Source organism: Miscanthus floridulus, chromosome 8 (genome assembly GCF_019320115.1).
Source record: "Miscanthus floridulus cultivar M001 chromosome 8, ASM1932011v1, whole genome shotgun sequence".
Taxonomy (NCBI): Eukaryota; Viridiplantae; Streptophyta; class Magnoliopsida; order Poales; family Poaceae; genus Miscanthus; species Miscanthus floridulus.
Window position 1 is genome coordinate 170,140,552 of NC_089587.1, and position 14,866 is coordinate 170,155,417.

The 14,866-nt window shown below is 45.4% G+C and overlaps 1 protein-coding gene across 1 annotated transcript; it reads left to right on the forward strand.

Annotated features, from left to right (window-relative positions):
* Nucleotides 1–7,458: 7,458 nt before the first annotated feature.
* LOC136473973 (glyoxylate/succinic semialdehyde reductase 1-like) lies at nt 7,459–14,654 on the forward strand. The gene is made up of 8 exons (XM_066471589.1): nt 7,459–7,682; nt 7,817–7,927; nt 8,057–8,158; nt 12,293–12,394; nt 12,950–13,065; nt 13,932–14,010; nt 14,106–14,276; nt 14,380–14,654. Exons 1-8 carry the CDS (start codon nt 7,578–7,580, stop codon nt 14,479–14,481), a joined length of 888 nt encoding a protein of 295 aa, XP_066327686.1. The 5' UTR covers nt 7,459–7,577; the 3' UTR covers nt 14,482–14,654.
* Nucleotides 14,655–14,866: the final 212 nt, after the last annotated feature.

The following is a 14,866-nucleotide window of genomic DNA, read 5'->3' on the forward strand; positions in this document are numbered from 1 at the left end:
AATTCACCATATAATATAGCCTGTTTAGGTCACAATTAAAGTATTTTAACTGATTATTATAATTATAGTGGATTCAAACATACCATTATTCTTTTCTTGACGGCCTAACAACAAGTAAAATAACTCATGAGGACGCAGACTTGTGAAGTTGTGATTAACAGGGAGATTAAAGAGGGGGTCCCGTGGAAAATTCCAATTGTTGGGAGCCTTTCTCCTGCCTGCATGCACGATTTTTGTAAGGGCAGTCCCAACCCTCCAATTAGGATAGTTTCCATAGCATTAAATACCCTGCCATGTAGGCAAAAAGTCTGATGTGGCACGTTGTTTGCCCTAAGACCAAGGCATTAATGAATAATAATAAGATTACGGGATGTCTGAAACATTTTTTTACATGAATTTTGGCAAAAGTCGTCTACCAGCCAAAATGTTTGGTACTCCCTCCATTCTAAATTATGAGACGTTTTGGATTTTCTAGATGCATAGCTTTTGCTATACATTTATATATACACTATATTTAGATACATAACAAACACAGTGTATTTAAAAAAAGCTAAAACATTTTATAATTTGGAACATAGGGTCTAGACAGACAAGATCCCTTTGATTAAAGAGTGATGAGCGATTGTTAAGATGATTCTTCATATGCATCGTTCTCTAGTCTAAATCATTCCACATGACATCCTTAACCAATACTCTCTGAACGACTGAACTTAGTCCCAATACTTTAATTAGCTTATGGATCTAGTTCTAGTCCATTATTTGCCAATGGAATACCTCAAGCAGGGGCGGATGCACAATAGGTGCATGAGGATACAAACCCCAAGATTTCTGCAATACCAACATTTTATCCATCGTATACATATAACATATTGTCAAATAGAAAAGCCCAAGTGGTCATCTCACCTCTCAGAAAAGGACATACCGATACCACTAACCAGCACTCCTCCCTTCTAGGCCTAGAAGCCCAATCCACGGTGCATGTACTTATGTAAATGTATAAGCAATTTGATGAATATGAAACGACAAATTGCAAATACTTAATCAAAAGAATCATCCTCTCCTAGAATTCCTCGGCCTCGCTCCAAACCCTCATTGATGTGGCGCAGCTAGAGCAAATCGAAAGGGAGGGAGAGAAAGGGTGCGCCTGGCCTATACATGTGTAGACTTGAAGCCTAAATCATGGTGTCCATTCTGTCACACTTATCGGTTATCACAGCATTACGTTAGCTTAGACCAAAAGATTTTATTTAGCTATACTTGTATCCACCACATTTCACGTATATTTAAACAAGGCCTAAATTGGATCGGGCTGCCCGAAATCCTTCACAGAAAAAAAAACTTGTGTTGCTGGACAACGGTGTAGGGTTGAGATGGCGGACTAGAGGGGGGTGAATAGTCCTTTCTAAAATTAATCGCGTCGGCTAATCGAAACAAGTGTGGAATTAATACTATCGGTCTAGCCAAGACTACACCCCTCTTTCTTTGTTCTCTAGCACCTTGCAAAGATCCTAATTAAGCAACAAAGGTGTCAGGCTAGCTAGAGCTCACCTAATCAATTCTAGAAGCAAGGTCACAAAAACCTATGACACTAGTACTTTAACCAACAGGGAGCTCCTACACATGCTAGTAAGCAAAAACACAAAGCCAACTAAGCTCACTAGCAATGCTCAATAATAAGGCAACCAATGGCAAATTAGAGAGCGCAAATACTTAGCTATATAAACTAAGCAATATGACTAACAAGGTTACACAAACCAAATTAGCCATGTAAGAGAGCTACTTCTATGCTACACAAGCAAGAAGGTAACTAGTGAGCTACACATGCTAACTAATTACAAGAGCAACTACACAAGTACAATGTATATAAAAGTAATCATAAGCTTGTGTAAAGGGATTGCAAACCAACGGGAAGAACAAGGTTGACACGATGATTTTCTCCTGAGGTTCACGTGCTTGCCAACACGCTACGTCCCCGTTGTGTCGACCGCTCACTTGGTGGTTCGGTGGTTAATTGACATCACCCGCCAAGCCTGTACGTCGGGCACCGCAAGAACCTACCCCGAAAGTGAGGATAACTCAATGACACGCTCAACTAGAGTCGCTCTTCGCGACTCCCGCAGGGCGAGCACAATGCCCCTCACCAAGCTCTTCTCTGAAGCACCGCACAAGCTTCTTGCGGGCTTCGACGGAGACCACCACCAAGCCATCTAGGAGGTGACAACCTCCAAGAGTAACAAGCTCCACCGGCTTGCAACTTAATCACCTAGTGTCACTCGATGCAACCTCACGATGTAATCGCACTAGAATCGCTCTCTTACACAATCGGATGATCACTATCAAACATATGTGAGATGGAGGGCTCCCAAGCACTCTCAAGCATGGACACAAAGTCCCCCGAGGTGCTCAGCACTAGCCATGGCTGAGGCCCATTTCTATTTATAGTCCCACGGGCTAAACTAGCCGTTACCCCTTCACTGGGCGTTTTTCGGGTTGACCGGACGCGCCGGTTAGATCGATCGGATGCAGGACCTCAGCGTCCGGACAACGGATGCTCGCCACGTGTCACCTCCGTTCAACCTCAGTAGCTTGATCTCAATGGTCAAGTGATGACCGGACGCACCTACTCAAAGTGACCGGACGCAGGACTCCAGCGTCCAGTCGTTTTCAGTAAGGTTCTAGTCGCGACCGGACGCGTCCGGTCGATCACAATCGGACGCAGCATCGGTGTCCAGCCCTTCTCCAACTTCTCTGCATCGCCTACGTCATCGTACGTCAGCCTAACCGGGCGCACCCTGCCAACGTCCGATCACTTTCAGTGCCAGCGTCCGGTCAAAGACTGATGCCTGCGCGCTCTCTGCTGCCAATGACCGGACATAGGACCCCAGCGTCCAGTCACCACGTGACCAGCGTCTGGTCCACTCTGTGAGACCCTGTCTTTTCTATATAGGGCGTCGGTGGCATCGTCAGACTGTTCGCACTCTACGGGCGGACACTTTGCCGGTGGAGCTTCGAACCTTTCTCGTCTCTGTTCCATCGCCGAGTTGATCCACATCAACTCCAACATCTCCTTTGTAAATATGCCAACACCACCAAGTGTACACCACCATGCGTATGTGTGTTAGCATTTTCATAATCATTTCCCAAAGGATTAGCCACTCAACTTGACATGCCACTTGATCCTAGCGACGATGTAAAGTTAGATCACTCGAGTGGCACGAGATGACCGATATGCAAACAAGTTTGTCCCTCTTGATAGTATGGCCATCTATCCTAAACCCGGTCATGAACTTCTCTACACACCTATGACCGGTGAAATGAAATGTCCTAGGTTATACCTTTGCCTTGCGCATTCCATTCCATCTCCTCCAATGTTGATGCAACACATACACCAACATGATCAACAATGATATGATCCACTTCATATCATCACATGATTATATTGGTTCATCGATCTTGACTTCACTTGCTTTTCACCGTTGCCTTCGTCCATCGGCGCCAAGTCTTGCTTAAGCTTCACCGCCACGCGGTCCATCGCTCCAAAGCCTCCAACTTGCCCTTCACGCTTGCAACTGGTCCATCAAGCCAAGTCATGTCTTAATCTTCTCCACCTTGATCACATGACTTAATGTGATGTCTTATTTGCAATGAGCTCCTTCATCATCACATGTGTGAGCTTTGCAACATCTCTAAGCCATTTTCACCTTCATGGCATATGTTTCTCACACACATGTATCTGTGGACTAATCACCTGTGTATCTCACATAAACACAATTAGTCCACCTAGGTTGTCACTCAATTACCAAAACCACCTTTCAAACGAGCTGGTCCGACCCGGTACGGCACAGGCCCGTCAAAAGCACAGCCCGACGCTAACGGGCCAGGCACGGCACGCTGGGCCATCGCGCCGTGCTTAAAAGGGCCACAGGCCTAGCCGACGGCCTAGACATGGCCTGTTGGGCTATTTTTGGGCTGGGCCGACCCAAAAAGCATGACCAATCTAGCGTGTCGGGCCAGCCCGAGGCCCACGAGAGAGGGAAGGGGAGAGCAGGAGGCAGGGCAGCCACGGGAGGCGTCCGCCGTCGCCGACGCGCTCGCCTCAGAGGCAGATCCGGCCGCCAGCGCGCTCGCCCTAGAGGTGGGGCCGCGTGGGGAGGCATCGAGGAGGCGGTCTCCGGTGCGCTTGAATCCGACGTCGCTGCTCGAATCTGGCCGCGGACGCCGCGCGTGGGAGGAAGACAGCTACGCGTGGGAGGGAGATGGCCGGCGCGTTCGCCCTGGACGTGGGGCCTCATGGGGAGGCATGGAGGAGGCGGTCGTCGGCTCGCTTGAATCTGCCTGTCGCTGCTCGAATCTGGCCGCGGATGCCGCGCGCGGGAGGCAGATGGTTGCGCGCGAGGGAGACGCCACCGCGCGGGGAAGAGGCAAGAGAGAAGCGCGATCTGCCAGGTGAGAATGGGAGGAGCCGAGGACGGATCAAATGCCACCTAGTGAGAGCCGAGAGGAGACGAGCGAGCAACGCGGCGCGGAGCGGGGTAGCTGGGTAGGATTTAGGGTTCGGGGTGAGGCGGGGGGAGGCGGCTGAGCGGGGAGTCCCCGCTTATATATGCGGGGCACGGGGAGGTGGTAGGCCGGGCCGCTAGCGGGCCTCCGGTTTTGTAGCGGGTAGTGCCGTGCGGGCCCACGTGCCTGGGTAAGGCCCAGGCACGGCCTGCTCCTCCGGGCCGTGCCAGCCCAGGCCCACTAGTTGTCGGGCCGGGCCGGGCTTGGGCCAGGCAAAAAAAAATGGGCCTTGGGCCGAGCCGATGGGCTCGGGCTGCATGGCCAACTATATGTGTGGGTGAGTTCAAAGACTGAAATGGATTGTACACTGCAGCTCCAACCAAAGCTCGTAGAAGCCCATGTGAAGAAAAGGAGAAGCCCAATGGGCTTGCTAGAAGCCCAGAACACGCGTGACACGTACAGCAGCGGCGTCGCCTCGCGCTGTTCGGCCGCTCCCAGCTAATGTGGGTCGAGATGGCAACAGGTACAAACCGGCTGGGTTTTGCCAACCCAAACCCATGCCCATGAATAGAAAAGCTATCCGTTACGGATGCCCATCGGGTCGCCCGTGCCCGCAACAGCATAGGAAAGTAGAGAACTAGAGATGAAAATCGTTTCAGCTACTGCACTGCTGAACCAGCAGCTAGTGTTTATGAGCGCCGCAACATCTGTCGCCCACTTCGAGACGCGAGGTGGTGCTATTTGCACTGCATCTTGCATTCTTGCTGCTGGGTGCTGACACCCCAGTGGGCAGCACTGGTCTATTTACCAACTTGTGCTAAGCCCACAGGAGCATGACGACAGCACAGTAGCACTAGCACACAGCAAGCGGTGCTCGCCATGCATGTGAACAAGAAGCCCATGTTGTAGCCCTGTAACATGTGCGTTTCTTATTCTTCTCATTTTTTACCTCTATTGCTACATGATGATGTGTAGGATTATGATTTATGAACATGTCATGGGTTTGTAATATTTATAATTTATCTAAATATTGTGTATGGATCAGGTTTAAAAACACAATAGGTTTATGGGTTTAGGTACTACACTCCCAGACCCACGCCCGCAAACCCGATGGCTCTAGGTTTTTGCCCATTAACAAACTCATGGGTAGATAAATTGCCCATACTCTTGCCCTAATAGGGTAAAAACCCGTCGGGTTTCATGTTTCGGGTACTCGTTGCCATCTTGAGATGTGGCCGGCAAGTCTGTCTGGTGCCCTCAACAGACCCGAGTGAGTGAGCACCACAAATCTGGCCCAATCGCCACTGACACGTGGACCCCTGTCGGATCCAACCTATTCCCCTGGTCCACGTGCTCTACCTGAGACAGTCCAATGCCCTATGGACGACAGCAATCTACGCCTCCTGCACTCCAGCTCCGTAGACCTACTAGGCACAGCACAACAACAGAAAATCCAACGAGAGGCAACAAAAGAAAAAACCATAAAAACATCAAGAAAATCGAGCATTGGTCGGGACGGAGAGAGGAGAGGGTTTGTGCCGCGCTGCTCTACTGGGAGGAGCACAAGTGTATCGATGCGGTTGCGGCGCCCGCTACAAGCACACTCACCACACAGGACCTAGGCTAGGCTAGCGTACACCTAGGTGGCGTTTGGATATGGGAAAATAGAGGATGGGAAAGGGATATAAGATCAGGGTTATATTCAAACCCATGTTTGGATTCTGGGTAAGGAATATGTAGTGGGTTTGGGTAAGGGATGTATGACGTTCGTATCCCATCCAACATAACCCACCGAAGGAGGTGTGTTACGATGGGATACGAGATGTGGACGCTTCTTGTTGCCCACCGGCGACAGCCGCAAGCTACGTTGCCCTACCGCCGGAACCAGAGCTGCGACCGTAGCCTGAGCCGCAGACAGCGTCGCCACACCATCGGAGTTGCGGCCGCCGCCCGACTCGCTTTCGCGCGCGCCGCCAGATCTCAAGACGTCCTCGCCGCACCACCGTCCACCGCACAACCGCATCCGGCCACACCGTGGCGCACACAGTCAAGCACTTGGTCGGGGCCAGTCGCAGTTGTAGGATTGCAGCTCAAGCTTGAAGGCATCGCTAGCATCTCGCGCCTCGCCCTCGTGGCCAGAGGATTGGAGGCTCATTGGCTCACGTTTGTTGTAGGTCAATTTGCTAGATGCAGGACAAAGGAACGGAAGGCAGAGACTAGCAGCCGCTGTTGCTGTAGGTGAAGAACGGATAGATATAAGGATGGCTTATTTATTTTTTCAGCGTGTGGGTCCTACGTAACCCACCTATCCCTAACCCTAACCCAAACCTAAATGTGGATAATAAGTGTATAATAACCCCATCCCATGCCCCTACACCATAACCTACCTATTTCTCTATCCCTAAGACGGTCTCCACGATCGATACCTAAAACACAAGATCCATTTCACGTGTGGATAGCGCTATAGTTAAAGGGTTTAATACCTATTTTTAGTATTTTCAACAACAAGATCCAAAAAAGAACCCTTTCTGTAAATGGGTCTTCAGGAGAGAGGATACTCAGATTTGATTTATACCTCTCTTGGCACCTAAAATGGGTCTTCTATATAGATACCCTGTTGGAGGCTATATGTATTGTGTTGAAGACCTATTTTGAGTTTGGGTCTCCTTAGAGTATCTCCAAGAGCCTTTGTAAATCTCACTATCTAAATCATTATTTGGACAGCCATTTGCATAAAAATTACTTTGTATATCTTTTCACTCTCCAATAGTTTTTCTATTTCTCGTGTGCAATCTAGAGAGCCATTCTCGTTTACTATTTTTGGCTAACGAAAATCTAGAATAGAAAATGTCTATATTTGGATGATCATTTTAAATAGACTGTTGAAGGATAGTTTTTCACTAAAAATATCTATTTTTAGTACGAAGGATATGGAGAATCTGTCGAGGATGTTCTTGTATGTGTCGTGTTGGAGACAGCCTAACCCAGGCTCCATCCAAACGCCACCCCGTGCGCGCTTGCGAGCTTTGGAGAGAAGAGGGCAGAGGAGGGAGGAAGCACCGAAGCAGGCAGCAGAGATGGAGGTGGGGTTCCTGGGCCTGGGCATCATGGGCAAGGCAATGGCGGCCAACCTCCTCCGCCATGGCTTCCGCGTCACCGTCTGGAACCGGACCCTCGCCAAGGTATTGCATCGGAGCCGCTGCGCCCGCGCCGGCGTCCTCCTGTTCGGCTCAATCCGAATCCGTCCCCTCCCGTCCGATTAAGCCCCGCACTCGTGCTCCTGAAATCGCATCTCCGTGACCTCTTCTTCTCCTAGTGCCAAGAGCTCGCCGCGCTCGGCGCCACCGTCGGGGAGACGCCCGCCTCCGTCGTCTCCAAGTGCAGATACACTATCGCCATGCTCTCCGACCCCAGCGCCGCTCTATCAGTTAAGACACGCTTCATAGCATCTTCATATTATTCACCCGTGATTCCCCTTTCTATCTATACAGTATAGTGGAAAGATGCGACATTTCATTTTTGTCTAATCGATTTCCGGTCCGGCGTTTCCACCTAGGTTGTCTTTGACAAGGATGGCGTGCTCGAGCAGATCGGTAGCGGGAAGGGCTATGTGGACATGTCCACTGTCGACGCCGCAACTTCGACCAAGATTAGCGAGGTATCTCCCTCAGCTGCTTTTTGTTTTGTCAGATTGGATATTGGCTATTGTTCAGATATAAGATGCCACTTTCTTTGTTGTTGGCGTAAGTGGTAGACCACGAGGCAGTTTGATTGTCTGGATATGTAGATCACCACCGAGCAATGGTTGCAGGGATAAACCTTGCATCATACCTTTTCATTTCACCAAGCCTGTCAAATATATTGTATTCTACTAGCGTTAGGATGGGCAAACGCCATGATTTTTGAGGTGTTGTGGCATCCTGTGGGCTGGGGGTAAACCTGGAGGTGTATGCGATATGGCATAACTAAAACCTTGTGGCGCCTAGGGTACGTCTCAATGCCTAGGTGCACCTCAAAAACCATGGCAACCACACACAAGCACAGCACCTGATTCCAAAATTACAGAAAAAAAACACAATCACAATAATTTGACTTGTATCAATTGTGATGGATGCCGATATATGCTCCTTAATGGTTTGCGTTCCTCCTTGCCTCCGGCAATGGGTCTGCCCTTTGTTTAATGGTTTGCGTTCCTCCTTAATTGTAGAAGAGGAACATAAATTTTCCTCTTTTAGATTTTGTTACATGTTCTGTGACCATTCACATTCATCAAATGTCAATTGAGATTGATTTATTAATTGCAAATATCTGTGCATAAGCTCCCATGACATTTGGAGTATGATAGTACTTGTACCTACATGTACGGTTCTGTATTGTCTGCAAAAGGAGTTGTACAGTGAAGAAGGGAAGAGTAGGTGACAAGGAAGGAAAAAAAAATCAGGAATAGAAGGATTTATCTTTTTCTCAGGCATCTCTATATACCTAGTTTAAACTTTGCATTTAGACTCTGCTATGTTCCACAGAGCATGTATTTTCTAATACAGAAAACTTAAAACCATATCTGTTCCTATGTTTTTTTCTTTGCTTGACTCAGTTAGATAGCCTTAGGTTGACTTGGTTTATCCTTGAACCTAGTTGTTTCCCTTCATCTTCTTCTGTAAATAGATGTTTTTTGTTATTTCTGTAATGGAAATGCCCAGGGTTTAGGCTACTATTTCTTGGAAAAATATTGGGCCCCAACGCTAGGACCGAATTTCATGTTTTTTTTGGTGATTTTGGAGATTTTTTCGATACGACAAACTTTAAACTGATTCAAACATGCATCCGAAATCTGGCCAAAATTTGGGTGAGAAAATCCAAAACCTTTTATAAAAAATCAGCAAAGTTTCGAGACTTAATAGACTGATGACTCAAATTTCCATTCTTTTTTGTTAAGAGTTCTCAATCAACCACAACGTCATTCGTGTTACAGTTTAGTAGTAGTGCATTACCTTTTCCAAGAGAAAATAAATTGTAATCATGCACATCCCAGAAGGCCAAAACAATGGATGAACCTCAAGCAAGCAAAGAAGACTCCCCTATGCATCACTAGCTGTGGCCCCCAATGATTAATTTCCACATGTGAATAAATCAACCAATAAGAAAGAATAGAACACCCTTGAAAGCCACACACAGATATGGTAGAAAACACGATACATTGAACATCTCATTTGCATCTGAACTGGGTTGCTGCAAGCAATGCTAAGGAACGGCGAGGCTGTCATGGGTTCAGGTAGACGGAAGTGCTGTTGGCCATCACGCCGTTGCTCCAGCTGCTATGGGGCACCAGCGCCTTTTATCTATGGGTTCCAGCTGCAGCGTCAGGATCTCCCTTGCCAGCGCCTGCACCATCGCCATCTGCAGTTTGGCCTCGACCAGCAGGCAGCAGCCACTCCAGATTGGACTTGAGCTGCCCAGCGCATTGGCATCCACCTTAGGCCAGCTACTCCTAATCTGACTATCCCGAGCAGCTCTATCATGGGAGCAACAACCAGAGCATCCCTTCCATCGGAGCAGAGCAAGGAGCAGAGAAAAGGAGGGACGCAGGCGGTGGCTAAAGAGAGAGAAATAAATTGCCGTAAGCTAGGGTTTGACCCCAGGTTTTATATGGTTGAGAATGGATCTATGGGCCATATGGACTCCGTTGGGCCCCAAATTTTCTTTTTAAAACAGGCCGAGATTAAAAGTTTGGTATGGGATTTTATCGGACCCCAGCGGTAGGACCAAATTTAGTGATTTCCGACGAATTTCGGCCCAAATTCAGAGCTCAGGGTAAGCCTCAATTCAAAATAAAAACCTCGTCTTGATATTTCTTGATTTATACTCCTTCCTATCCCGTATGTAAGTCGTTTTAGCCTTCTCTACTTTTCTCCAAATGTAGGTCGTTTTATAACTTTTATGCATATTTGATCCTTTTCTTTCTTCATTGCCCCCTCTTATGTAGATCATTTTAGAACTTCTATGCATCTCTAGCCATTTTCTTCCTTCATAACCTCTGCTTAATAAATGTTATCACTCTCACAAAATGGAGCGATCTTTCCCAATACATAATAAAGGAAGGGCACTAAGGCCATCTGATATATTTTCTTAGTCCTTGTGCACAAGTCTAAAACGACTTACATTTGGAATCAAAGGGAGTATTTCAGGCATATTAAGTCTTCTAATTGTATTGAACTATTGATTGGGAATATAAGATTTTCTAGAGGAAAATAGTAAATTAATTAAAGATAAAATATTTGAGATGACACATGGATTGTATAACTAGGTTTGTCTTCAAGGAACACTAATGATGAAGCTCGCCTACAAGCTCACAGGATCTCTGAAAACAAGCGTCCTCCCTTCCTTTCTTGGATAGAGCTTTGTACATAGTTTGGTCCAGCCTACCTCAGGCTTCCTGTTTCCTTTGTTGTTGCTATTCTTTTTTATTCTGTTTCTGTTGTACAGTTGGGAAGGGCGGGCCTGGTGCAAGCGGTAGAGTCTTACCGCCTGTGACCGGAAGGTCCTGGGTTCGAGTCGCGGTCTCCTCGCATTGCACAGGCGAGGGTAAGATTTGCCACTGACACCCTTTCCCAGACCCCGCACAGAGCGGGAGCTCTCTGCACTGGGTACGCCCTTCTGTTGTACAGTTGGGTCTAAAACCCTAACAGTGGGAGCCTCCTGCTGTTTTTCGGGTCAAAAAATATATCTGCCACCACTAAGGCAGAGTCAAAATAAATGACAAATTACCAATTGATTATAAAGCATGAAGAACAATAAGAAAATGTCCCAAAAGAAGTCAAAGGATATCCTAGATTACCATGAACAAAAACTAGCATGAACAGCACTACATATCTAGTCAGTTTTGCAAGCTGATTCTTATACGTTCATAAATGGAGTAGAAGAGAACAAAAATGTTGCTGTATCATTGGTGACATACTTGTATGCTAACAGAAAGAAAGATACTTCCCATAAATGGCTGAAATGCCATATAATTATGCTATATAGCATTATAGGAAAAATGTATTGGGTGAGTACACTCATAGATACAATGTAGTCAAAAATAATTTTTTGGCTGATGTATAAACTGGCAACGAAGGCATGGCGATCATGGTGGAAACTGGGAAGTTTGTGCATTTTTTGTACCTTTTACCTGGAAGCTACATCGGCAGTAAATGGAGCTTAACTTATTTGTAAGGAAGAACACTGAGGCTAGCATCCACAACTAATGGGAGTTGTGACATACTGATGAAGCTCTACAGATAATAGGAAACATAAGATTTATATTTATTTTTCATTGTACTGGCAACCACAAAGTCTGGCAATCACTGTGCATGTCATCATCATCATCATCAACAACAACAACAACAAAGCCTTTTAGTCCCAAGCAAGTTGGGGTAGGCTAGAGTTGGAACCCAACATGAGCCCCTAGTCACGGTTCAGGCATGTCAATAGCCTTTTTTCCAAGCACTCCTATCTAATCACTTTGCATGTCATAACAAATCAATTTAAGGATCTGCATTCAGTGATAATCCGATTTGATCATGTAGGCACAACTGTGACAGCGTGCTGCATGCATATGATGTACGTGAGATGAATTCTATACTGAAATTTATATTTCTGGACAGTAACACAGCAAATTAGTAGATTTATTACTCTTTACCTCAATCGCCCATATATCCCTATCTATCACAAAAGTACTGTGTTAATTATTATTTTTTCTGTGTGTCCACCAAAGTTTGCTTACATATGGTCTTCTTGTATCATATTATTGCAGGCAGTTAAACAAAAAGGGGGAGCTTTCCTTGAAGCTCCAGTTTCAGGGAGCAGGAAGCCAGCTGAAGATGGTCAATTGGTCATTCTTGCTGCAGGGGACAAGGTAATTCACTGTGCTCTGAAATATGATGATCATTTGTATCTAGTACAAGCTAGTTGTGTTTATGGTACTGAACAAATCACAAAAGCTCTCTCATATCACTGTATCATTTTTCTTTGGAAATAATTAAACTGTAGAAATTGCTTTGCTTATAGTTCTCTTGTTAGAATATATGCTGTTGGTTGGTCTATTGATCATGATTTTCGTTGACTATGTAAAAGATATTTTTTTTCTTAAATAATGGTTCTTGTCTCGGGACATGGATCTTATCTTAACAGTTAAATGAATTAAATGTAGGTTATGGTATTGCAAGTAGTAGTTGCCAGAAAACCATAGAACTTTCTGTTTATAGATAGCAGAAAGATTAGACACAACAACTTAAAAAGTGCAAGGATCTAAACATGATTTTTTAAATAAGGAAACTAACTACTGTATAATACTTTTAACCCATCAATTATCAGGTACAAATTGGCACTTGCAATATTCTGCCATAGGATAACACCACATACGGCATAACTTTCTTGTTTGCTCATTTGATTCTATTTCTTAACATTTCAGGCATTGTATGACGGTATGGTTCCTGCATTTGATGTACTGGGGAAGAAGTCATTCTTTCTTGGAGAGATTGGAAATGGGGCAAAGATGAAGCTTGTGGTCAACATGATCATGGGAAGGTGACTAATATTTCTCCATTGCTTGCTATTTATTATTTTTTATTTTTGGACATTGATATGGTCTCCATAACTCTTCTCAGAAAGCATTGAAATTATGGACACCAAAGTACTTCTGATTATGAATACACTAATACCATTGTGTGTGACAAATCTTAATGCTTTTATTTTTGTGTCGTTAAAGTTTCAAAAGTGGACTACACACATTATAGGAAGATGTCTGCAAAAGGACAGAGTAATTCGAATTTAGAATTTGGGGTACATAAACCTAAATGATTCCATTTGCCATCTCGATCTATATAATCTAGTATTGTGTTAATGATTAGTTGAAGACATATGACTCCTGAATCCTAATTTCTACTGATAATGTTTTGGAAGCAATATTTTATTCCTTTTGGTGGAAGAACATACAAGATTGTTATGTCTCGAAGGAGATGCCTTACAATTTTTCGAAAGCAAGCTTATCCTTTTCTGTAATTAATAGATTCTGACTTAGTGGAATAATAGAGGTTTTTCCTGCTACAAGTCCGAGCCTTTCCTTATGCTGAATCTCGTATCCCCCTGAGCATTATGCTGAATGTCGTATCCCTCTGAGCATAAACTCCTTTGCTGCAAAGATATAAACCATTTTGGTGTGCACATATAGTAGATCTATTTGGAATTTCAAATTGCCTCCTTATTTTGTGTATGAGAGTTTATGGGGCTTGCCCCACTGATGTGATTTTCTGTTATATATCGATGTTCATTGCACACTCCATAGATCACAATCCGTATCTGTTAGCACCTTTTAGCATCTCTTTACATTTAGAGCTGTAAATTCATGGACAACAACTATTCACTCTTTCAGTGACATTTGTTTGTTGCTGCAGTATGATGAATGCTTTGTCCGAGGGACTCTGTTTGGCCGACAAAAGTGGGTTGAGCCCCCAAACACTTCTCGATGTACTGGTATGACACTCGATGCTTTTGAGATTGCTGTACGCGTGTGGCTACACTTTTGTCACCTTTGAATAACTGGATTAGTACTCTTTGACTTAAAAAAGGACCTTGGTGCCATCGCAAACCCAATGTTCAAGTTGAAGGGGCCTACAATGGTGCAAGGCAGCTACAACCCTGCGTTTCCTCTGAAACATCAGCAGAAGGACATGAGGTTAGCTCTTGCCCTGGGAGATGAGAACGCCGTCGCCATGCCTGTCTCAGCAGCTGCCAATGAGGTGCGCCATACTCTCCTACCAAACTTTCCTACACCTTAGGAAACACGGGATCTTGAGTGAAGAAAAACATTGACAATGACACCACACTACCATCGAATTGCAGGCGTTCAAGAAGGCGAGGAGCCTGGGGCTGGGGGATCAGGATTTTTCGGCGGTCTATGAGGTAGTGAAGGGCGCGGGTGGTTCTGGATCTGGCCAGGCGTGATGGAATCATGTGTGTGACGGTGTTAGCCCATTTCCATGCCGATTTGCAACACTATCTCGTCTCGCCGTCGTAGCGACGTACGATTACGTGTATATTCAAGATCTGGAACCAGACCGTACCTCGCAAAAGAAATAATAAATCAAAAGCTGATGATAGCTTGCATGATAACCACATATATTTTCCCTCACAAAAAGCAAATCACCTGGCTTATTAGTCATGGTACACTACTTTTCTTTCACAATAAAACATCATCAGTTGGTTTATTAGCCGTAGAAACCATCAGTCAAACAGCTCAATAGACTTAGTGTGTTTGGTTCCAGGACCTAACTAAAATCCTCATGTAAGTTAATGGTCCTCTGATGCATTTAACTTAGGCTAAAATATG